The 26,588-nt window shown below is 44.5% G+C and overlaps 1 protein-coding gene across 1 annotated transcript in view; it reads right to left on the bottom strand.

The window, feature by feature from the left end:
* Nucleotides 1-26,588, bottom strand: part of Myrfl (myelin regulatory factor like) — a 102,535-nt gene that overhangs the window by 61,548 nt on the left and 14,399 nt on the right. Inside the window, exons 2-6 of the mRNA XM_050135442.1 lie at nt 12,489-12,579; nt 7,044-7,111; nt 6,711-6,954; nt 5,965-6,056; nt 1,991-2,141 (exon numbers count right to left, since the gene is read on the bottom strand). Coding sequence (XP_049991399.1) covers nt 1,991-2,141; nt 5,965-6,056; nt 6,711-6,954; nt 7,044-7,111; nt 12,489-12,579 — 646 coding nt within the window. The remainder of the gene's footprint in view (nt 1-1,990; nt 2,142-5,964; nt 6,057-6,710; nt 6,955-7,043; nt 7,112-12,488; nt 12,580-26,588) is intronic.

The raw sequence follows: 26,588 nt of genomic DNA on the forward strand, positions 1-26,588 counted from the left end.
TGGGTGAGAAATGTTTGAGAAGCCCAAGTCTAAAGCCTGGGTGAATAAAGTGGTGCTGACTTACGGAGGGTAATAATAACTGTCTTGGTGAAGTGGTACACACCTCACTGCCAAAAAACCTGAAAGAAGAGGGCTTACAGCTCAGACGTGAGCATCCGACTGAAGGACCAATGAGAACTAACCTGAATTGTGTTGAACTGTGATAGTCAGTCCCTGACTAAATATCCATCTCTTCACTGCAGAGAGGCAATTCTTCCTTTGACATCAGAAATTACACATGAAGCCAACTGAGCTTGCTTTGCCAAACTGTCTTCTGTGCTACAGGCTTGAAACCCTCGGGGAAAGGCGGGTTAAAAAGTGTTAATCCCTAACGTCATTGCTTTGGGTAATCTAGGGAAACTGTGTTTTCACAGCGCATTAAACATATTTACCTATAAACAAGTGCGTGATTTTCTGTCTCTAACTTGAATAGTCAAATCAAGAGAGCTTGAATGATCATCTCAGTGAATGTTGCCTTTGTTTAGAGAAAGAGAATGATGGCTGAGTATTCAAAATAAATCTGCTTCCGTACCTTTGAGCTGATTCCCTCTGGGTTCTCTCTCTCTTTTTTTTTAATTCCAGATCAGTGAAACACAGACAGGCTGTTGAAATAGGCCAGTGTGTGGTGGTGGTGGTGGTGGTGGTGGTGGTGGTGGTGTGTGTGTGTGTGGGTGTGTGTGTGTGGTCTGTCTGTGAGCGCAGGTCCTAGAGAATCAGGATTTGGTTGTCTCCTGCCATCTTGGGGGACGCAGGGACGAACCCAGGACTGCTCTCAGTACTTCTCCCCACTAAGCCACATGGAAACACGCTTCTAAAGTCTCCTCTGAGAGAGAGAGAGAGAGAGAGAGAGAGAGAGAGAGAGAGAGAGAGAGAGAGAGAGAGAGAACACTAACCCTTTGAAAGTTGGCCAACTCAGATGCACGGAGACAGGAAGGTTTTTCCTGCCTGTGACAGTTTCGTATTTCAGACAGAACATTAAATGTTCCCAAAAGATAATCAAGGGAAGGCTGTCTCAGCAGCAAGATCTAGACATTTCTCCTCTGTTTACTAAGTGCACACAGAAGCCCAGGCACCCTTGTGACATTTCAATGACATCAGCCTCCTTCTTCTGTCTATTAAACACAACTCCCCAAATCTTTTTGAATCCTTAGGCTTGACTTTGAGAAAAACATTTGTGTTCCTGTAGCCTACCCAGAATAAGGGTCCCAGAGGTAAGCTTTGCTATATTTGAATTTGGAAAACACCAAAAAGGCCCTCCAGTAGGTTGCTGGGATTTCTTGCCTCATGGTACGTTTATTACTTGAACAGTCTCCTCTTGAGTCAGAGCATGTTGACTTTGAGCCCGACAACACTGATTCCCGACATAAATGTCAGTAGTCACCTGGCAACCAATTTAATGTGCCCCCAAAGAATTCTGTGGTATTTATAAATTTACCGCAGGGTAAAAAGTTAGCTATTTCCCAACGTTTCCTTCTTGCTTTTTATTTCATTTTTAAACATTTATTTTGGATGCACATTCAGAGGTCAGAGGGCAACTCGTAGGACTCGGTTTCCTCTTCCTACCATGTGGGTTCCAGGGCTAATACTCAGGTCAAGAGACTTGACAGCAAGCACCTTTGCCTTCTCAGCCTTCTGGCCAGCCCCCAGATTTTCCTTTGAACTGGGCCTCTTATCCTAGGGAGAGGCTCTCTCCCTCCAACATTTAGTGGGTAAAGTATAATGAGGTGGAATTACGAGCTGACTTCTTGAAAGCCAGGAGCCTTCGTCCCAATGATTATTTAAGATGTAAACCATATGGCATAGAACAGACCCTTTCTCAGTGACCCATCCAGTTCGATCAAGGATGGCATCTAAGCCCCAATGCCTGGATAAAACCTCTAAGATTTAGCGCCACGCTCACACCTGACACCGGATCTCCACCCTATCCCAAGGCACTGCTAGGACCACTCACAGTTTCTCATAATGACTGTTTAACAGGCCATGCCAAGGAACACTTCGGTATGGTTGCCACTTCAGAGCAGGAGAGCACTGGTCCATGGGTATTCCATTATGTCCCTCCCTGTCATGGTCCTGCACATCGGTGCCGTGGGTCCTGCTTCTCACTGCAACGACAAACAAACAAGTGAGTTTGAGTAGTCCCACGCGGCTGCTCCTCTAAGACTCACAGGCGGCTGTGTGGAGCGAGGGAGCAGGCTGTTTGCGAAGCAGAATGACTATGGGAGTGTGCAAGGAGACGAGAGGTGTGCCGCATAAATAGTCGCAAGTGATGAGACGAAGTGACTGTCAGCTGCTCAGCTGTAAATGAGACTCACCTGCCCCAAGGCTCAGAGACCACTACAGAAGAGGGGGAAGAGAAAAGAACATAAAGTCCAGAGGACGGGGTAGAATATTGTAGAACCCCTGTGTCCTAGGCATAGCGTGGCCATTGCTCTCTTGAGCTTATAGCAACTGGGATTAGCTAAACAAGACCAGGGCCATCAGTCTCGTGTTATGGAGTGGGATGCAGCTCACAAAAACATACAGGCAATTGGTGGTTGATAGGAGAGGGTGAGACATTTTCTTCGGTGTTGTAGCTATTGGTAAGACATCCGTGTTTTATAAGCAACGCTAATAAAAACCATTGGGTCACAAGTAGAAAGAGGACTTGCTGCTAAGAAGAAGGGGTCAGCAGGTTGTGGGGCAGAGTGCCTGACATCAGAAATAAGGCAGATAGCAGGCCTTGATAAGATCAGGCATGGGCTGTCAGCAGGGACACAGGAGCAGAACATTAGCGTCTATAGAATGTGCCACCAGCCTGTAGCTGGGGGAAGGTAAGAGAAAGGGTCTGTGCTTTTCCTTTTACTCGTCCAGTTTTCATTTCCTTATAAAACAGGGTTGCCGTCTCAAGACAAAAACAAAAACAAAACAATGGATCCAAGCATTGACCTTGGGCTTGTGCCTGGAATTTCAGCTTGCGCCTGTAGTCTCCAGGCGGTGGTTTGGCAACTCCCTGGGAAGCTAGAACTAACCCACGCAAGCATGGCCACTGGGACTCCTTTACTATTTTTATGGGGGAGGAAAGGAAAGGGAAAGGAAGGATAGGGAAGGAAAAGCCTTTATCTTTAATGATAACGCCAATATCAATGCACACACACCCCTTCTGATAACCGCCACTGCCTTGCAGTCTGAAAGCACAGAGGAATTTATAGAGAAAGGAGAAGACGCCTGGGGGTGTTGCCCAGTGGTAGAGTGCTTACATGAGCTAGGTGCAGGGTTCCATCCCCAGAACCAGCCTCAGAAAGAAGGAAGTGAAGCAGGGAAAGAGGGAGAGGGGGAGAGAGAGGAGGGGAGAGGGAGAGAGAGAATATAATATAGTAATACCAGTGCTGGCATGTTTTGCCCACCACTGTGTTTATGCGATCTGTCTACTATTGCTGAAAATGGCATTCATTTGTTTGCATTGCCATAACACACTCCATTGCATAACCTGCCATTGACCCATCTGAATTATGGGTAACGGAACAAGGGACATTCTGAGTTGCATGTTTTCTTGGTGTGTGTATTTACATTTCTGTCAGGTATATGCCTAGGTGTTGTATCAGGGGCTAATGAGATATGTTTGAGGATATGCCACTAACTGCTTCTGTAGTGGTTATGAGACAAGGATCCTAAATTTCATTCACAAGGATTGACCCTGGGGTTCGAGGACCGGGAATGATTTGCTAGTGTCACAGCTGTTACGAGGAAGACCTGCGTGTAAGCCTCCTTCTTCCCTTCAGGTCACCTGGGCATCTCTAGAGAACATAAATACACTGATGGCAGTCGAGTACCCAGATTCCACTGGAAAAGCTGTGGCTTGTGTCTGTGTGCCCTTCAAAATACCCTATACACCTCACTTTAAAAGACTCTCAGAGAGCCGGGTGGGGGTGGTGCACACCTTTAATCCCAGCACTCGAGAGGCAGAGGCAGGTGGATCGCTGTGAGTTTGAGGCCAGCCTGGTCTACAAGAACTAGTTCCAGGACAGGCCAAAGCTACATAGAAACCCTGTCTTGCAAAAAAATAAAAATAAAAAAAATAAAAAGAGGTGAGTGAAGGAAATATTAGGATATTTGTTTGATAACTGATGAAAGTCATGCTTTGAGAGTCCCCAGTTGCTAAAGAGATGAAACAGATACTTTTGGTCCTATATGGCATGTTTACCTATTGTATCCCTCACTGCAATCCTCTCTTTAGGGCTGAAGAACTCTTTTAGGTTTGATGTTCAAAATACAGAAGAGCCAGGACTGCAGGGATGGCTCAGTGGTGTAAGAGCACTTGCTGCTCCTGAAAAGGACCTGAGCTTAGTTCCCAGCACCCTCAAGGTGGCTTAAAGCCATCTGTAATTCCAAACAACGAAGCCACATACGCATGTTCCCATGCCAAAGCTGCAGCCAGTTGTCCCTGGAAGGGTCCTCAGCCACCACAGGGTTACTTGAGTCAAAAGCAGCAACCCCAGCTGGTAGGAAACAAGTACCTCTTTTCGAAGCATCTGAGGGTTTAGGGACAGGAACAGGGACAGGGGGATAGAGGAAATCCTGGGTTTCTCCTGGAGACAGAGCATGGTATTTATACACTGAATTTGGGCCACCGTTCACACTGCATGCATCTGAATGTTTACAGTCACAAGGAGAATTGGCCTAGAGTATTATCCCTTTGCCGGAAAATTCTAACGTTTCCCTTCGGATCCCAAAAGACCAAGCTAGTCCCGAGTCTATCATTTTAAGCTCAAAACAAATGAGCTACTTGTTATATAAGATAAATAACTAACTAGTTATATGAGATAAATAACTAGTTATAACATGATAAGATAAACAACTAGTTATATATGATAAACAAGTAGTTATGTAAGATAAATAACTAGCTATATAAGATAAATTAGTTATAAAAGATAAATAACTAGTTATATAAGATAAATAATACGCATTTTAGGCATCGGGTGTTTTTTTGGTTTTTTGTTTTTTTCCCAAGGGTATGTGTGGTGTGCATGTGTATATACATATCCACATCTGTGCAGATGCATGTGTTGTATGTATACATGTGGAGGCCTGAGGTTGGTCTGAGGGGTTTTCCAACTCACTCGCTGAGGTGGGGTCTCTGAGTTGCACCCAGAGTTTGACCATATGGATGTTCTGACTGGCCAGCTTACTCCTTGGATCAACTGATCAACTGTTTTCACGTTTAGAGTGCTGGAATTACAGGCTGGCTGCTACAGCCTTCTGGCATTTCTGTGCATTCTGGGAATCTGAACTCAGGTCCTCAGACTTACAGCGTGAATACCAAGTGCTTTGACCACAGGGAAATCTCCTCGGTCTGACATCAGATGTTTTTAATGAAATAGTTACGAAATCATCTTACAAACTAGTAAGGATCCAATTTGATGAGAGTGATGAAGAAATTCAACTTCTTCCCACCGCACCCCAACAGCCCTACAAGAGCCTCCATCTTCCTCCCACCTAAAACACAGGCCGGCTTAGATGCCAGCTCAGATTCACGGAGCTGAACCCGCATTTTACCAAGATCCTGAGTTAGCCTGTGCACAACAAAGCTACAAAGAACTGGGGGCAACTAGGAAACGGGCAGCCAATAGGTTCTTGAAAGCTCTGTGCGTTCCAGCTCCCCAGGCTTGGAGCCTGCATCCTCTGAGATGCAACGCTCCTGAAATAGAAAGACTAGCTTTTTACCTGCACGGGAGAGACAGAGCAGCGAGCGACTGTCCCTCGGGGCACCTGTGTGACTGACCTGCATAAAGGAGACACCAAGAGGGTGGACTACAGCTCCAGAGCCTTTGTTCCTCCTCGACGGGAGGGAACAGAGCTGTGTAGGCTGCTGAGGGGCAGGTCAAAAGCTTTGACACAGCAGCCAAGGCTTTCACGCCTCGACTTCCTCACAAAGTCGCTCTTGCTCACTTGGACTGAAGTGGTGGGCCCACACGCGGCAGTCCCCGGGGTCCTCTAGTATCTGCGCATGCTTTCTCTTCTTTGTCGGAGGCAATGAGGTTCTAAAGGCAAGAGACCAAAAGGTTGATTAGCACCTTTGCTTGTTGCATGAAAACAAGCCGAATTTCCCTGGTCTTTTCTCTCTGGTTTCCTTAGTCTAATCCCAATTCTTTAAGGTTTCTTGGACCCTGCTATTCTGAACAGTAATCTTTCTATGTTCGACCAAGCGAAGATCCACCCGCCTGAAAGATAAACCGGCAATAGTTTCAAAGCAGAGAGGACTCAGCCTGAATATTCAGGAGTACACGCTACATCTGAGAATTCTCTTCTCGTGGAACCTTGCCACGGTCACCAGTGGCCCTGGTTTTTCAGAGATGGAGTAGAAGGCCAGAAAAGAGGAGCCAAGAAAACTTGATTGAGAGCTAACTCATTCTCAAACTGCCTCGAGCCCCTTTATTAGAGGCAGCATAAGGAAGCAGTTCCTCGTCTCGCCACCTGGAGTTGTTCTGCACATTCTGGACATGTTAACTTTTTGTTGGAGGAGGACGTTTAGTTGCCGGGATTTCTAAAGAAGACTAAGCCGAGAACATTAGGGCCTCAAGGTGCCCCGTGTGCGTCTCCACACTGCCACCTGCTGGACAGGCTGCTGCGGTCCCTCCTGGACCCTCCAGCTGTGGATGCTGAGGTGGTTCAAGATTAAATATCTTATCCTTTACCCAGGAACGTGGCACAAAGGCTGCTGATGGTAAGGGCAACTCATGCCCAGATGGGAAGGCCCGGTTTGGTGGCAAGAAGTATCGGGGTGCCTGGAGTCCAGGTAGCCGTTGTGAAAGCCGCTGTGGGTTTGGCTGGACATGGTCTGTGGTGCGTGCTCAGGCAGCAGCCCGGGTGCCGTGGTGGAGTGGAGGAAGGTGGCGGGGATCCTCCCTGCTGTAGGTCTCGGGGTCCCACAGCATGCGCCTGCGGGAAAGACAGGAGCGACAGGTGCCTCTCATTTGCACCATCCAGGCTTGAGTCAGCCGTGCAAGGTGGTATATGGATGGACTCACCTTCGACCTGTGGAGGAGAGCAAGGGTCCGAGGCAGAGTAGGGCGGGGTGTCAGGGAGCTGCCGTTGCCTGGGGAATAGAAATACTACATTTTGTTTTGCTCCGTTTCGTCCTGTTTCATCAAGAGAGGCAACCCTCTGTGCAGAGCCCAGGGCAAGAACCAGAGCTCCTCCAACTGCGCCCAGTGGGACTGGCTGCGCTTTGAGTCCCCGCTCATCTCTTCAGTTCTCCAGCCCCTACCCACCCCGCCCCTACAAAATGGCAATCATTACCACACACTCTTCGCAGTATTGTGAGACCTGGGGACATGTCCACCACGCCTGTCCTGTAACGCTCCGAACTTAGTGTTCAACAGAGTGTAAAATGTTGCTACTGAAGCAAGCAGTGGTCTTCCGTCCATGTAAGAGTAAGGCATCCCACACTCTTGGAAGATACGCAAGGGGTCCACAAAAGGAACAAGATTCTAGTATAGCTGTGCGATGGTGGCACACACCTTTAATCCCAGCACTCAGGAGGCAGAGGCAGGCGGATCTCTGTGAGTTCGAGACCAGCCTGGTCTACAGAGGGAGTTCCAGGACAGGCTCCAAAGCTACACAGAGAAACCCTGTCTTGGGGGGGAAAAGATTCTAGTATAATGCAAAGATGAGAAAGAGGAGGAGGAGGAGGAGGAGGAGGAGGAGGAGAAGGAGGAGGAGGAGGAGGAGGAGGGAGGAGGGAGGAAAAGCAGAGAGGAGAAATGGAGAAGCAGTGGGGTTGGGACATAAAGACACATATGTGTGAAAATGGCATGACGATGCCATTGCTTTGTGAGCTCCTCTTAAAAGGCAATTTTTAAACATAAAAGTTTTTTCAATTTTTTTAATGCTCAGATTGGCTCTTTAAACTTTATTCTCCCTTTATTAATAAGGAAGAGAGTATTTATCTTTATCGCTGTAAAGGAATATAGAGGCATAAATACTAAAAGGTTTAGAGCACCTGGACATAGGCCACAACAGACTTTCAGTAACGCAGGGGCAGATGAGGTAAGATGGTGGGATCTAATTAACAGAGACTGTCTGGATTTGGGGGGGGGGTGCATTGTGGGAGCCCATGTGTGACTCGGTTCCCATCTGGAGTCATTTCTGACTTAAAGGAGTCATTTGAGTTTCAAGCTTGCCCGCTCTGCTTTTTGCTATAACCTTGAGGGCTGTGAGAGACTTCTGATTTAGCCCATGAGAAAAGAACATTCTATCTAGTAGAACGTATACTGCTGACGACAAACCTCAGGAACATCAAGATAGAAAGTGAGGCTGCCCCGGAGCAGCAAGCACCCGCTGGGTAGGAGGCTGCTCATTCAAGGACAGGGATGGTCTTGTGCTTAGACACTGACTGACCTTCTGTGCTGTGCTTTGTTCTGCTGTTATATATAAGCAAGCTCTGAAATAAACGCGGGGCTGTTTGGCTGCTTCGGCATGACCAGACAGACCGCCCCATTCTATCCTGTCTTCTGTTCTTTCATCTTGCTTTTCTTTGGCCTCGAGCATCCCCTGTCCAGGAACCCTAGCTGACTTTGTAGGAGCGAGCTCCGACAGTGCATCAGGACACAACATGGAGAAGTCTTGTCAAAGCTCCAAAACAAAGCTCGGGACACTACAGTCACCTGAAGCTTCAAATCCTGAAGTATGGAGCTGGAAATAGAATTGGATAGAGGTGTAAGAAACAACTGGACTCTTAGGCCAGCATCCCCCCGCCCCCAATCAACATCCAGAGTTGTAAGAGGTTGTTTTCTGAGGAAACGGAGCCAGGGAGGTTGCAGTACAGGGTGGCCAGCACAATCAAGTCTGTTGGGACAACATGGAAGGCTGCATTGCAGACTGAATACCGAGGCTGAGACACACCTCGGTGTGGAGAGCTTGCTGAGCATGTGTTAGGCACTGTGTTCTAAGCCCTCCAAAAGAAAAGGAAACACAAACATTGAACTGTAAGAGCCTTGCTCAGCCCTGCTTTACACCCATCTAAGCAAGTTTAACACAAGGAAGAAACCGGAATAGTTCTCCCAAAGAACACAGAATGTGATGGCGGATACAGAGGGGGCACAATCTTTCAATAATTTGTGATAAAAAATGTATTTACATGTATGTATGTATGAGTGCATGTTTGGGTGAGTATATGTATGTATATGTGTATATATGTATGTATATATGTATGAGTGCATTGTGAGTGTATGCTTGTGTGTATGTATGTATATATGCATGTGTATGTATATATGAGTGCATTGTGAGTGTATGTATGTATATATGTATATTTGAATGCATGTATGTGTGCGTGTATATATATGAGTGTGTATATGTATGCGTGAGTGTGGGTGTGTGTTTATGTATTTGTCAGTGTGCGTGGGGGGGGGGGGTAGGCCTGAAGAAGATGTCAGATTCCTTGGAGCTAGTTACAGGTAGTTGTAAGCTGCCAGATATAGATGCTGGGAATCGAACTTGCACCCTCAGAAGGCCACTGAGCCATCTTCCCTGTTCCCTCCCCCATTTTAGTAATTTTAATTAGAAATCAATAGCCCTCCCTATCTGATCCCTCTGCATCACATTCTTTGAACGTGATGACCTGTACACACTGCTAGAAAGCTTGTGACATTATAGCCAGAGCAGACCCTGATATATATAAGGACTGCGGGAGTCACCAACAGCTGTCCTGCCTCTGAAACGAATGGTAAGCTCCTGCCAGATCTGGTCCTCCAGCAGGTGGAAACTTGAAGTTACGGAAGGGCATCACTACCGAAAGACACCAGAAAGTGGACAAAGACAACAGGACTCTCGAGAGCCAATGAGATTCCGAGGAAGGTAATGGCAGGCAGTGATGGTCCATTTATAGCTCTTAACTGACCTAAGTTGAATCGTGAAGCATCTAAAACGCCAACACAAATTCAGTTTTCTAGGCCTGAAGAACCAGAAAAGAGAGTTTGGAACAAGCAAGGAATGGGGGATCTTGGAGAAGAGAGGGGGTACCCAGAGTCAGTGTATAACTGCCCACGCCTCTTGCTGATTCTGTGCTGTTCCTTCGTGTGGTGGGGAACTGAAATGTGGACCAGTTCTCAAGAGAGTGTCTGCAGTTGGTGTTCAAGCAGAATAACTGCCTGTCAAAACAAAAGTTATCCACTGTTCTGAGAAATGCATGTGGCCCTACATACACCCAGCAACTGCATGCGTAGTGCATATGTGGTGGTGGTTTCAACAGATTTGAACTTTCCCATGTCTTCCTCACAGTTTACCGCCCTCCCAAATTCAACACAGTCACACCTTTATCTTACTACATAGTACGTCAGCCCACGCTCAGTGCATTGTACGTGTTTTGGACAATTATTATTCAACTTAAAACATTCATTTTTTAATTTTCTAACCAGACTCCTTGGGGAAAATGAGAAAAGAAAGCATTGATATGAGAAACAACCATATCACTAAACCCTCTGGGGGAATAGAGGTTATGATGAGAAATACCTCCAACACCGTGCAGCCATAAATTTGATGACTTGAATGAAATGAACCAACTCCTTAGGGAGGCGGTTAAAAAAAAACTGCCAAAACTCACAAAGAAAAAGCTCCTGGGCACTGTTGGTGCTGTCTGTGTTGTTGCCGTCCTTGTTTGAAATGAGTGGATTGCTCAGGCTGGTCTCTAATTTGTGAAACTCCTGGCTCAACTTTCTGAGTAGTAAGGATTCCAGGTGTGTGTCATTGTGCCTAGCTAGAAATGATGCTGATAATCCTGAGTCTACACACACTTCCACTCAGAGAGTGACGCTGATAGTCCCGGGTCTGTTCACACTCTTCCATCCACGTAACTTAAGGAGGAAAACTTTCTGATTGCTCGGAAGAAGCTATAATTATTCCAATTGCCAAGCCATACAATTCAGTGTAAGCAAGGAAAACTAAGGATTCGTGTTCTGATGAACATAGGTTTAAGTGCTCAACAAGCCAGGTGTGTGCACTCAGGAGACAGAAGCAGGCAGATCTCTGCGAGTTCATGGCCAGACTGACATAAAATATTCACAAATTAGAGCTAACAAGATTTTTAAAGTACAGAATATTTTTCAAGTTTTCTAAACCAAAAGAAAGAATCCCTAATTTTTAAGAATAGATGTAAGATTTGGAACATAATTTATCAAGGAAAACATAAGAATAAATGGCAAAGAAACATACAAACTGATGCCTAATATCATAAAGCATAACAACATAAAACACAATGAATAGCTACAAACTTGTTAAAAATTGATAATTCAGACAAGGAGAGTGAAGCAACCGGATAACTAATAGATGATAACAGTAATATAATATGGTTGCCATAGAGTATTTGGCAATTTTTACAGTTGACTTTGCATTTACGACAACACAAGAAAGCTGTATTTATGTTACTTATTTTACTCTAAAGATGTTTAGACTGTTGCTCAGTGGGCAAGAGTGCTTTTTTCACAAACATGAAGACCCGAGTTTGGATCCCCAGAACCCATGCAAAAAGTGAGGTGTGACCTTGCACACACCTGTAACCCAAGCACCACGTGAGGCTGAGACAGGAGACTGGCTGGTGCTTGCTGGAAGCCAGGCTAGCTCTAGGTTCAGTAAGAAGCCATGTCTCAAATGAATAAGGCTGAGGGTGACCGAGCAGGACATTGTGCACACACACAAAAATAAGGAAATCAAAATCATACATGAAAATGTATATAAGATAATGTTCGTGATATCAGGAAGCGTAACTAATCCAAACGTCATTGAGGTTAGGAGTGGCTAAGCAATGGTACAAGCATTTAGTGCGGTCTTTCTCAGAAATAAAAGGAATGAACTGATGTGCAAAGGCATTTAACTGGAAGACAGCAGACTCGGAAAGTATCACATGGCTTCACCTATTTGACATTCTGGAAAAACTGGAATCATAGAGACAGAAAAAAAATCAGTGGTTACCAGGGGCTAGAGGAACTGTTCTATATTATAAATATAGTAGTAGTCTGTGAGATTATCAAAACTAAGAGCTAAATCCAAAGAGTGTTGCGTTTGAAGTCTGAAGAGATGGCTCAGGGGTAAACAGCACTGACTACTCCTCCAGAGTTGAGTTCGCATCACCCACCTTGGGTGGTTTACAACCCCACATCCCACCCAGGGGATCCAATGCCTTCTCTGACCTCTGTGATCACCAGCACACACATGGTATATACTCACCCAAACACACACACACACACATACACATAACTTGAGTATCTTCTTATCTACTAAGCAAGAATAACCTCCACAAAGAAAAACACCAAACCTAGATGGCTTTGCTGGTAAAATCTGCCCAAGTTCCACAGAAGAAATAAGATTAATTCTACTCCAGATCGTATAACAATCACAAGCAAAATCAACATTCTCCAGATCATTCAACTATGTCACAATTTCAAAAGCACCAAGTGGGGAGTGGTGCCTCCATTACTTACAAGGCTCCTAAATCAAAGTCATTGCCCAAGAATTCTTCCAGCAGACTCGTATCCAGGGCCGGGTTCTCCAGAGTACCGCTGGCTCCCTGAGCTGCAAAGGGAAATGGAAAATCGTGAGACCCATGACTGTTTCATGACTGCTAACACCTTGACAGGCAGATACCCAGGCTTACAAGACAAACAAACAACACAGTGCATTTCCTGGGAATGTAGTCTTTATTCCATTTAAATGCTTCCTTCAGAAATCTCTTCAGATCATCCTTTCCAGGAAGACTAAGGCTGGGGTAGTGTTCTTTTAGTAGCTCCTGCGACACTGACCACCTGCTTTGTGCACCTGAATAAACCTCTCTTCCTCCCCTCCCCCATTTCTTTCCCCTCCCCCTCCCTCTGCTTCACCTTCCCTATACCCCCTCCTTTAAGGAGACATCTTTGTCTTTCTTATTTTAGCCACGAGGATCCAAGGCATAAAGGAAGTAAGCAACAATCATTTGTTGGATAGATAAGCAAATAACGAATGAATACATTAATGGATGGATGGATGGATGGATGGATGGATGGATACATACGTACATGAATGAATGAAACCTATTATGTAATATGCTAAAATAAGAAACAAATTAAAAAGTGTTCTTAAATATATGCTTGGTGTTTTAGGCTTTTTGTTATTTGTTGGGGAAGTTCACAGAAACTCGCAGAGTCTGAACCGACAACCACGGAGACTGACTGAGACTGAGCTAGTCATTCTGCATATATGTTATAGAGTTGTATGGCTTGGTCCTCTTGTAGGACTCCTAACAGTGGGACAGGGGCTGTCTCTGGCTCTTTCACTGACTTTTGAGACCCTAGTCCTGATATAGGGTTGCCTTGCCCAGCCTTAATACATGGGGAGGTGCTGAGTCTTCCTGCAATTTGATAAGCCATGTTTTGTTGATACTCATAGGAGACCTACCCTTTCCTAAACAGAAACAGGAGTGGATTAGGGGGGTGGGAACAGAGGGAGGTTGGGAGAAGGGCTGGGAGGAGAGAGGGGAAACTCAGATGAGATGATAATAAATAAATAAATAAATAAATAAATAAATAAATAAATTTATTAGAAAAAATTTTCTTCCTAGCTGGATGTAGTGGTGCACTCCAAAGGCAGAGGCAGGAGGATCTCTGTGAGTTCAAGGCCAACCTGGTCTATACAGTGAGCACTGGGACAGTCAGAACTACATAGGGAGACCCTGTCTGAAACAAACAACTAAAATATCTATTCTTTAGAGGAACAAATATACAAAACGATGCAGAAAAAAAAGTAAGAGCTATATACGTGGACACCTTGAAGAGACATAAGCCACGTGAGATAAAGCAATAGTATTAAATACGTGGAGTTTTACCGCACGGCAAACTATATACTTTGACATTAGTTATTCAGTGAACACTAGGAAGAGAAGACGAAGGCTGGGCATCTGGGGAAACAATCTCAGTCTCTGCCTTACTTCAACATCAAATTCCAGATCGATCAACCATGGCCACATGAGAATAAAATCAGGGAAAACATGTGACATGATCATGAACATGTGAGTATAGTTCTTATGATCCTGAGGCAGACCAGGCTTTTTAACCACGTCATGAAAACCAGAACAATAAAGAAATACAAGAGTGAACTTTTCTTTATAAAAGTAATAAAAATTATCATTTTGTGTAATGAACATATACTGATAATTTTTTTTTTGGGATTTTTCGAGATGGGGTTTCTCCGTAGCTTTTTGTTCCTGTCCTGGAACTAGCTCTTGTAGACCAGGCTGGCCTTGAACTCACAGAGATCTGCCTGCCTCTGCCTCCCCGAGTGCTGGGATTAAAGGAGTGCGCCACCACCGCCCGGCTTACTGATAATTTTTTTAAAAACATCATTTTATGTAGTTTTGAGGAGGAAAGAATTTTTAACATTTTAAAAAATAATTTAAAACCTATGGAGAAGTAAGAAAGCCAAGGAACTCAGAAATACACTTCGCCCAAATTCGTGGATATTAACATTATACTACTGCCTTAGTTTCTCTNGAACCCACGCAGATGTGAAAGGAGAAAATTGGCTCTGCTAAGTTGTCCTCTGACCTCACAAGCTCACCAATGCATATCATACACACACATATAAAGACATTTGTCTTTATAAACTAAAGCAAACAAAATTATACACATCTTCCTATTAAGCATCCCTTAAGCATGCAGCCTTGTTCCGGGTATTTCAGTGAACACTGCTAAGTGTAAAAACATTATTTTCACAACTACAATTCATTGATGAGAATCTGGAAGTTTAATACTGATACAAGTTTTTAATATAGCTTCCGTTCCTATTCAGATTTTACCTATTATCCCTATATGTTATCTATGGTAATTTTTTCTCTTGCCCAACATCCAGTCCAGGACTGTCAGAACTTTTGATATTTGTGTTTTTGAAAGGACTGGCTAGTTGCTTTGTGAATTGACTAAGGGGAAGTAGTATAAGCAATAGAAGCCGGAAGTTTGGACCATGAGATGACATGTCACAATGCTAATCGTCATTCATGTCTCAGAGCCCATCTCTCTATTTTTACTAGTCAGACTTTTGTTGCTCTAGCTAACGACCTGGGACAAGCTAACTTTGTAAAGAGACGTGGTTTCTTTGTTCATAGTTTTAGACTTGCAGTGGCTTGGCACTGGTGCCAGCGCGGTTCTGTGACGGCTTTCTTGGGGACAGAGTACCAAGCAGCGCTTTCTACCAAGGGATATGAGAAGGGCCACACACATCCAAGTCTGTACGTCCAGTTTCTGTTCCTTTTCTTACCAAGTCACAAGAGACCAATCATGAGGCCCCACCCTAATGGTTTTATCTAGCCTTTCACTTTCCAGGGGCCCCATCTTGAAGTACCATAGATGGATTAAGTCTCCAGCTTTGCAATTCTATTAGCACGTAAATTTGGAAAAACAAACCACAGCACTACTTAAATCTGAGCCAGTTAGAAAAAAATTAGTTTGGGTTGGAGAAATGGCTCAGAGATTAAGCACACTGGTTGATCTTCCAGAGGCCCTGAGTTCAATTCCCAGCAACCACATGGTGGCTCACAACCACCTATAATAAGATTTGGTGCCTTCTTCTGCATGTAGGCATACATGCCAGAACACTGTATACAGAATAAATGAATAAATCTTTTTTTAAAAAAGGAGAAAGCACAAAATCAGTTCAATGTATTAGTGACTTTTTTACCGCCATTTCTTGGCCTTAAAAGAGTTCTTTAAAACTGGTATTTCTAACAGCATAGAAAAATATTTGAAATTCTACAGTCCCTCCAGTTGCCATCAAGTTACTTTTTTGTATTAAGTTCAAGTAAAATTAATATATGTAATATTTATTAGCCAAATATTGTGCTGAACAGCTGTAAGCCCCAAAGCATAGGATGCAGAGGCCAGCCTGGGCTACAAAGTGAAATGCACCTTTTGAAAAAATATTGATTTTATTAAAATTGTATTCTATCTGTTCATTTCTCCTTCTCTCTATAGATATTCAGGGAGATAAAAATATGTATCACTATCAACATTGTCTTAATTATAGAATTTAAGATAATGTTTCATTATTCAGAAACAGCTATTTTATACTTTGGAACAATTTGTTGTACAACTCTGCATACAATGTTATTTTGAAGCCTATTTTAAAGCCAAGTTGCCAGAATTATTAAAGAGAAAGTCGAAGTCTAAAATTGCTTGCAGCCTTGGAATAAACAGAACTTCCATGCATTTTTGTTTCTAGTCTGGGTATAAAGGGGTATAAAGCGAAGTGGTGGTCAAGCACGGCGGGCCACACCTTTAAAACTAGTACCCCGGGGGGCAAAGGAGGGCGGACCTCTCTGTGTCTGCGGGTGAGACTTGCCTCAAAACAACACATAAATAAACTAACAAACACATACGTAAATAAATGGAGAGGTGACTCTGAGTTTAAGAGCGCTGGGTGCTCTTATGGGGGATGCAAGCGCAGTTCCCAGTAATCAATCATACGGGTGGGTGGGTGGCCCACAGCTGCCTGCAGCTACAGCTGTAGGGGATGCAGCGCCCTCTTCAGGTCTCTTTGGGCACCTACAAAAAGGCGGCACACACACACACAAACACACACACACTGAAATAAAAACAATTAGTAACATATAAATGATAAATAAAACAGCATCACAGACCACGCATTCAAAGTGTGAACATGATAACTGCTCCACCAACTTCACAGTTCTGAATATAAAGCTTGATGATTTAAATGAGACTGTCCCCTACGCTACGGGCTCGGATGTTTGAACGTTTGGTCCCCTGTTGTGGCGCTGTTTGGGGCGGTCCAGGAAATGTGACCTTATTGTAGGAAGAGCGCCACTGAAACTGGGCTTGGCGGTCTGAATGCCTCGCCTGGGTTCCGGTTTGCTCTCTTAGCTTCCCGCTCAGGTGGTAAATTGTGAGCGCTCAGCTTGATGCTCCAGCTGCCTTGCCTGCTTCCTCCCCTCACTCCTCCATCATCACCTCTAACCTTCTGAAATCGTAAGCCCAAAGAAACTTCCTTGTCTAAGTTGCCTCGGTTATGTGGGTTTGGTTTTTTGTTTGTTTTTGGTTTGGGGTTTTTGATGAATTTTTGTTTATTTTTTAATCACAACACTATAAGTGGCATACACTCACAATACACACACAGGAATATAAGTAAACTAATTAATAAAATGCCATCACAGATCACGCATTTAAAACATGAGCAACATGGAAATTCCTCCACCGATTTCACAATCTGGAGCACAGAGAGGAGAGGAAAAGGCTCAGCTATTTTGTACAAAGCCACAATTGAGGAAATGGAATGAACAACGAAAACTCATAGCAGTGGTGGATATCATATCCAAGCCCTAAGGAAAATGTTGTCAAGTGGACTTTAATATTCGGAGGCTTTATCATTAACATATACAAAAATGATTATTTACTAAGTTTAGTAAAAGGAAAAATGTGTTTTGACTTTTTTGATCCATGCCAAAAAGAATTGAACAATCAATGTCGATTCTAGTGAATACTTTCCATGTATTCATATACATAGGTACATTCAAGACGGAGCCAGCGGCGCAGGCGCCCGCAGACGGAGCGAGCAGACGCAGGCGGGCAACGCAGGCCAGGCCGCAGGCTGTGGCCGGGACCGGAGGGGACTGGCGCGGTGGCAGAGGACGGAGGCAGCAGGGACCAGCGCGCAACACCGAGAGCAGATCACCCCACTACAATTAAATCAAAGAGGTAGGCCTTTGGTTGGCGAGGGCCCTGGCAAATGGGGAGCCAGGTCCTGTTCCGAAAAACCCTTCTGAGGGGTGAGAGGGTTCTTGGCCCCCGGCAGGAGCCAGAAAACAGAGCAAGGGCAATTAGTAAGAGAAGCCTCTGGCCAGCAGAGAAACCTGATCCGATTTTAAAAGACCAATTAGATAGCATTGAAAGGAGGAGATGGGCAGGCGCCAAGGCAGAACATCACCCAATAATCTGAAAAACAACATGAAAACACCAGATCCCAAAGATCTTACAACAGAAAGATTTGAACACCCTAACACAGAAGAAGTGGAAAAAAATGACTTTATGAAAGCAATAGAGTCCCTTAAAAAACATGTAAAAAACACCCTTATAGAAATGGATGAGAAGTATAACAAAAAGTTTGAAGAATTAAGTAAATATGTACATGAGACCCTGGGAAACCAAGAAAAAATGAACAAACAGGTAATGGAAACAGTTCAAGAATTGAAAACTGAAATAGAAGCAAGGAAGAAAACACAAATTGAGGAACAGCTGGATATGGAAAATCTAGGTCAACGAGCAGAGGCTACAGAAACAAGCATAATCAATAGACTACAAGAGATAGAAGAAAGAATCTCAGATTCTGAGGACACCATAGAGAAAATAAATGCACTGATCAAAGAAAACAGCAAAGCCAACAAATTCTCATCACAAAACATTCAAGAAATATGGGACACAATAAAAAGACCAAACCTAAGAATAATAGGAATAGAAGAAGAAGAATCACAGCTCAAAGGCCCAGAAAATATTTTTAACAAAATTATGGAAGAAAACTTTCCCAACATAAAGAAAGATATCCCTTTGAATATTCAAGAAGCATACAGAACACCAAACAGACTGGATCAAAGAAAAACATCCCCTCGCCATATAATAATCAAAACACAAAATATACAGGTTAAAGAAGGAATATTAAGAGCTGCAAAGGAAAAAGGCCAAGTAACTTATAAAGGTAAACCGATCAGACTTACACCTGACTTCTCTATGGAAACCATGAAAGCCAGAAGGTCCTGGATAGAGGTACTTCAAAAACTAAGAGACCATGGATGCAAACCCAAACTTCTATACCCAGCCAAGCTAGTATTCACTATCAATGGAGAAAACAAGACATTCCAGGATAAGAACAAATTTAAACAATACGTAGCCACAAATCCAGCCCTACAGAAAGTAATAGAAGGAAAATCGCAACCCAAGGAATCCAACATTGCCAACACTGCCTACAATAACTCAGGCATCTAGTGAACCTTCACCAGCACAACTCAAAGAAGGGACACACACACAAATTCTACTACCAAAAAACAATAAGAATAACCGGAGTAAACAACAACGGCTCATTAATATCACTTAATATTAATGGTCTCAATTCACCTATAAAAAGGCACATAGGTACATTCATGTATGGTATAATGATTGAAAACTCTTATATACACAGGTACACACATGCATGGTATAATTGAAAACTCTTATATACACAGGTACATGCATGTATGGTATAATGATTGAAAACTCACATCAAGACACACCACTGAGGGAAAAGTTTGAAGATGTTTTTATAGTTAGAATGATTTCCACTAGTGCTGGGGATAAAATAAGATGCCGTTGCTTTGGTTATATAGCCTACTACTTAGAGCAGTGGTTCTCAACCTGTGGGTCATGATCCTTTTGGGAGTCAAATGACCGTTTCACAGGGGTCATCTAAGGCCACTGAAAAACAGATATTTATATTACAATTCATAACAGTAGCTAAATTACAACTATGAAGTAGTAAAGAAAATAATGTTATGGTTGGGGGTCACCACAGTGCTAGGAACCAACCATATTAGAGGGTCGCAGCATTAGGAAGGTTGAGAACGACTGTCCAGAGCCCTAGGCAATCAGCATCCAGAAGCTGCTGTCCCTGGGTTGAGCTAAGGCGAGTAATTGACTGGTCACGAGCAGCTTTGCTGCAGTCAGCTGCTCCGAACTGACACGGATAAACAGACACACGCACAGCCGGAGGCGGGATTGTCTTTGGCAACTTGCGGCATTCACTCTGTGTGGCTCACTTTGTGCTGCAGAGTATTTTGGTTTTCTAGATAACAAAATTCTCCTATCTTTAGACTCCAAAACAAGGAGAGTGTTGTTTTACGGCTTTGACCAACAGCAAGAAGCCAAAGGCTTCTCTTTCATCTTATTACAGTCTGAAATAGTTGCTAGATGGTTGAATGAGGGTGTGATATATTTCGTGGGTTCTTTTCCCAGGTGTGGTTTAGATGTGCAGTTCTTTGGCTCTTACCCACACCAGCAACTTTTACGTTTTTGTGCTGGCTTCACAAAAGGAAAGTGAAGGCTTCTCTCTGTGTGTCCTGGAATCATGATACCAGTGGAGAAGAAACACAACCAACTCTATATAGAGGCATGTGGTTAAGAGTCAACGGGTGGGACACGTCACAGACATTGCCTGCATTTATTGGGGAAAGAGATCCCTACAATCTATGCTGCTCCAAAATAGTACCATGGCCTTTAGACTTTCACTTGACTTTGAAGAAGGGCTAGGGTGCAGACTGCAGCACAAATCACGTTCTCTTCCATTGATTCAACTAGTTTCTGCTAAGCTTCTGCCATATCCCAGGTACTGTGAATGTGCTGGAGACAGGGGAGCAAAAAGGGAAGCAAGAACCTTCCATGGGGACCAGTGAGATGACTCAACAGATAAAGGCACTTGTCACCAAACCTGATGACTTGACTTTAATCCCCAGAGAATACATGATTAGAAGGGAGAAGTAACTCCTTCCTACAAGTTGTCCTCTGCCCTCCCCCTGCATTCTGTGATGTGTGTACACACACACACACATACACACATACACACACACACACACATAGGGATAAAAGAGAAAGAAACAGGAACCTTCCAGGTATTTCCCTAAGCAAAGGTAGGCTACTACAGCCACCATGCAGAGAAGCAGAGCAGAGGATACAGCCAGTGAGTGATGGATGTGTAACAGGACAGTGTGACAAGCCGCCTTCCAGGACGTTCTTCTGATTTTGAAGCCTCTCTGAGGCAGAAGCCAGCTATGCAGACATCAAGGAGGGCGCATGTTGGGTAGAAGGAGTGGCAAGAACGAGAGCGAGCAACGGGGTTGCGCTGTGCCGAGTGGGAAGCGAATCCTCTCAGGGAACGGAGCATAGAAATGTAGGGATGATGAGATCAAGGCATCAGAAATCTTTGGAAAGAGATGCCCTGTGCTTCGTGCACTCCTTCAAAGGTCCTTTTGGCTGCTTTATGCAAAGGGACTTTAAGGGAAGAAGAACAGTGGGGAGCTGCACTTGAACGCTACTGCAGCTTTCCAAAGACCATCAGAATTCAAACCTTTCACTCTGTGCTTGGCTAAATGTCATACCTTAACTTCCCTGTGTCCGTGAATCTTTATCTCGGTCCTGGGCTGTGGTTGTCAGGACTACCCAATTTACAAGGATAGGGATTGCTGGTGGAGGTGGAGGATTCTGTGCTTTGAGAGGTGGGAAGAGTAGGAGGTGGCGAAAGCGAGCTCAAGAGTCAAGCCAGAAGGCTGGGGAAGTGGTTTGGTTGGTAGAGCGATCCTCTAGCACGCTCAAACGGGGGTTTGCTTCCCAGTGCTGTTTAAACCAGGCATGGCGGTAAATGCTTGTGATCCTAGCATTTGGGCAGTAGAGACAGGAGGAACATAAGTTTAAAGCCATCCTCATCTACAAAGTGAGTTTGAGGCCGGGTTGGGCTATCGGAAACTTCATGTCGAGGCAGACCAGGGTTGGCTCCCCCTTGCCACTTACACACTGTGAGCGACTCTGGGCAAGCTGGCTCAGCTGCCACCGACAGCAATGCCAAGCAACCCACTGCTGAGAGGGCTTGCTGCTTCTCCTGCTTTGCTGGGCTCTGGACAAGCCAAGTGCTAAGCAAAGCAGATGGAAGGAGAAATCTGTTTGGTTTCACATGGAAGCTCCTGCTGGTGTCCCATCTGCTTTATGGGGCACCCATCCCCTAACACACACACACACACACACACACACACACACACACTGGAGGCAGAAAAGGTGTCTCTATTCCTGAAGGTTTGACCAGTACCCCACTCGCTCTTTACTGTCCGACTCCCCTTCCCAGATGGACACGGGAGATGGGCCCTGCCTGACAAGGCTTAGCCAAGCGCCATAATGAACTACAGAGAGGTGATCCCTGCTGCAGCCAGCTTTCTCTGGGACTCCAGATCTCATCTGTGCTTCCCAGACCCAGAGGAGATAACTCAACAAGATAAATTCATGGTGTCAGATAAAACTGTTTCGGGAGGTTTTGCACACAGAGAGTGAAATAAAATCTTGGGCTTTTAAAAAATAATCACTTTGCTCTAAATGTCTTAAACACTTGCTTAGAGCACCCAGCTTGCATATCCCTCCTCCCATCAAGCAGCTCATTTGCATCCTAGGGCCCATTTGCTTCTGCCTTCAAGGCCAAGAGCACTGCCAAGGTCCAGCTCACAGGTGGAAAAAGCTGTGTCTTCCTCCAGGGAAGTTGTATCTTGACAGAGTATGCAAATGAGGCAGGAAGCAGATAACAAAAGTGTCAGAGAGTAAGAACCACACCCTCTATGGGGCTCCCCACCAGGGCTGATTTTAACGGAGCAGCAATTACATGTTGTGTGTCTGCTCTCTCTACTCAACTCTGGATCACAAAGGACCTCTTACTGTATAGCACCTAGGCATCTAGAACAGTGGTTCTCAACCTGTGGGTCATGACCCCTTTGAGGGTCGTATATCAGATACTCTGTGCATCGGATATTTACATTATGGTTTATAATAGTAGCAAAATTACAGTCATGAACTAGCAAGGCAAATATTTTTATGGTAGGGGGTCACCACAACATGAAATATTAAAGGGTCGGAGCGTTGAGGTTGAGAACCACCGATCTAGGACATGACGAGGGGTTGGTAATTATTCAGCAAATATTAAATTTGTTGCATAAACAAAGGCTTGGATGAGTTGTTGTAATTATTGTTAGTGCAAATATGAATATGTGCTCCCACAGGCTTCCTTGGTTGGCTTCCACAGTGGGGCCAGCAGCCTCTTCCACTAGTATGCCTCTGCAACCACGATGGACTACATCCCTGTATCAAAGGGGTGTGTGCCGTTGATCATGGAGTAACTGATCCAATCATATATGGGAGAGCTTCTGCAGAGAGATGACAAACATAACATTTGAAGCAGAGAGTGATATGATCAGGTGTATGACTTTGAAGGTTCTTTAGCCTATAGTCGGGAGACTGGCCTGCCTCATTTCCCTATCAATCAGAGGACAGTCATGGCCCTACTTCATGGGGCTGTGAGAATAAATGAGATAATACACACAAAGCACTTAGTCCAGTTACCAGGTCAGCAAGCGCTACCTTGTATGGTTACCATCAGTGTCTCTGCTCTAGAAGTGAACAGGCCAGTGAGAAAGAATAAACATAAAGATACCATAGCAACATCTGCACCACCTAGACCATGACCTGCCGTAGGGTAGCTAGCTATTCAATAAAGAGTAAGAATGTGTGCAAGGCATGATGGGATACCTAAGTGACTCAGCGGGGTGAAATGGTGTCAGGAAAGGCTTTGGGAACAGGGGTCAATAGGTTGCAACTGTCAGCAAGAGCAGGTTCTGGGCTATTGGATGTCATGTGACTCTAATCTGGTTCAGTGGAAACAGAGTCCAGAAAGTAGGAGAGTGTGCAAAAGGGTGAAGGAGCCAACGAGTATATACTGTTGTCTGTATCCCAAGATCATAGTTAGCTACATTGAGTGACCAGCTTAAAACTGGCCACAGTAAGAACGCCTATGCCATCAAAATGCTACAAATCAGGGCTGATCATTTTTTTCCTCACAGAGAAATGTTAAATATCTGTAGAGACAAATATTATAAACCACCGGATTTTGTGGCCGGTCTGACGGAGTGTAGGTGATCCTCAGCCCTCTCTCGTCACACTAGTGTCTTGAGACTGAAGTGAGACCAGAGTGAGAGGCCTGAGAAATAAGTTCAAGCCTCAAGCAACGGTGCTGCTGGCCATCTCACATTCTCGCTGACTTAGGTTTGGGTGTGAAGTATCTCCTACAGGGCCCGTGTTTGGATGCTTGGTCCCAAGCTAGTGGTATTGGTTGGGGAGGTTGCAGAGTCTTGTGATATAAGACCTAGCTGGCAGACAGAGGCCACTAAGTGTGGACTTTGAGGGTCCCAGTCCGGCTCCGCTTCTAATCCCGCCCCTGCTTCTTGGTCAGCCATAAGGTGAACAAGCTGCAAATTCTTGCCGCTTTGTGGACCAAGCCACAATGCCGGCTACCACTGCCATTCAGGGTGTGTCACCATAGATCTCCCCATCTTTATGTGGCTCCTACCGGGGATTCTGTCCCTGTAATAAGAAGACTGACTAGTACAGAAGTGAGCAGCCGGACAACACACCCGAGAAAGGTGCACTCTTGTCCCAATTCCAAAAGTGCACTGTTGTCCCAATTCCAGAGAATTTCCCGGTTTCCTTATATGAGTATCTAAGCTCCATCTAGCCAGAATCTAATCGGCTTTGCCCAGCACAGATAACAGGACCCATTGTTAAAGACAGTGACTAAGTGAGCTCTCTCTGGACTTTAACATGGCATGACTGATAATTGAGAGATAAAATGAAAATAAATCTTTATTCAATTTGAGTAAATACATACACTGCACATTGTGCAACAGGGGCAAGGTGGTAGACAGGTCAGAAGTAGGTGACAAGAGCTGTAGGAAGGACAGAAAATGCAAAGGGAATACTTTAGGATTTCACAGAATTTGATGGCTTTTGTAGCAGTTCTCAACCTGTAGGTCACAACTCCTTTGGGGATCAAATGACCCTTTCACAGCGGTCACCTATGACCATCAGAAAACACAGATATTTACATCATGATTCATAATGATAGTAAAATGACAGTTATGAAGTAGTGACAAAAGTAATTTTATGGTTGGGGCGTCACTATAGCGTGAGGAACTGTATTAAAGGGTTGCAGCGCTAAGAAGGTTGAGAACCACGGATCTAGAATGTCCTCCAGAAGGCTAACCTAGAGAAAGTTTTGTTCAATATAAAAGGGCTTTGCTCCAATCCTTCTTAACAATGCCACTTGTGACTTAGATAAATACAGAATGGCAAATTATCCGAGTTTCAGAACGTGAAGGAGGTGGGCACACACGGAGCCTAAGAAGGTCCCAGTCTGGCCTTGACTGCCTAGTGGCTGCTCTGACAAGAGTGCAATCCGTGAGTTAAGCATGCAGCTTGGGCTTTGCGTGGGGATGAATAGATGACCAGGATATGAGTCCTCTCGCATGTCACTATGAGGAAGTATTGATAAAGCTAAATGGAGGGCTGTGGCCATAAGATCATTGACTATGAAAATAGGTCCTTGTTCCTCAACACACAGGTTGCCTCTTGAGGATGTGAGACCCATGCCTGCTTCTGTTGCTGTAATAAACACCATGACCCACAGCAACTTAGGGGAGGAAAGGGTTAATGTGGCTTACAGTTTATAGTCCACCATTAAGGGAAGACTAGGGCAGGAACTCAAGACAGAAATTCAGAGGCCGGAACTAAAGCAGAGACCACAAAGGGGTGTCGCTTTATAGATTCCTACCCCTGGCTTGTTCAGCTACCTTTGCTACGTAGCCCAGGCTCACTGCCTAGGGACGGGGCCTTTCTTCATTGATTAGTAGGTAGAAAAATACCTCACAGATATGGCCACAGGACAGTCTGATCTAGGCAGCTCTTCAGTAGCGTTTCCCTCTTCCCAGGAAATGCTATATTTATGTCTATGAAAACAGAAGCTAACCATGGCAAGGCCCTTCGAGGGAAAGGTGGCCACTAGCATAATACCTAAGGACGGTCCAGGAAGAGCAGAAGACTCTCCAGGTGAACCATCTGAGAGCCAGCTAACCAGAAAAGGAAAGTTTGGTAAACTATAAATGTTCATACCATCCCCATGTTAGTCAATTTGCAAGTATTTCTTAATATTTAATATTAAGATAAAGCAAGCTCACTCTATCACATCACTCTTTATTAGCCCCATTTTTTCCAGAGATGCAGTCCTAGTGGTTGCAATGGACCAGGTGTATCTTACTGTCACATATGTATGTGTACTTCCTATAGAATCATACAAAATAATAGCAGGATATAAGGTTGGTGAAAAACTACTAAGGTTCAATAAAAACAGAGATGGTCCTAATCAAACTTAAGCAATTTGTCAAATTCCTATTAAAGTGACTTTGTACTTCAGGGAATGAAGACATTTCCTCTTTATGACCATGCTACGGCTTCAGAGAATTGCAGTTGCTAAATTATGAAGACGAAGAAGTGGGGGGGAGTGAAAACGGGTTAACGGTAGTTGCGATCCATGTGACAGAGACTCCCTTCTCAGATTCGAGAGTTCTCTGAGGGTGACTAGGCAGGTGAGGCTGATGGGAGCAGGGAAGGAGCAGAGAGCCTCTGAGGATGGCGCTGGCCGCACATACCCTACAAATGCTGCAAGCGTCCTCAGTGTGGACGCCACTGAAGTTCCACAGGAGCGTGTCTTTTATTGCTTTCCACAGACACGGAATGCATTTGGCGTAACTAGAAAAGGATTGATGGCTGACTCCACCCTTGTGTTATTTGTCCCCTCTTACTGAATAAAGTGTAAGTTCACATGGGATTCACAGCGGGAAGGGAAAGCGATCTACTGTATTTTGATCTCTATTTTGGTCGAATCATTTCAGTGTCTTCACTAATAGGTGATTAAATTCACACTACTTTTAAATGAACAGT

Source organism: Alexandromys fortis, unplaced genomic scaffold (assembly GCF_014885135.2).
Source record: "Alexandromys fortis isolate MF-2015 unplaced genomic scaffold, M_Fortis_MF-2015_v1.1 scaffold_24, whole genome shotgun sequence".
In the NCBI taxonomy this organism is placed as follows: Eukaryota; Metazoa; Chordata; class Mammalia; order Rodentia; family Cricetidae; genus Alexandromys; species Alexandromys fortis.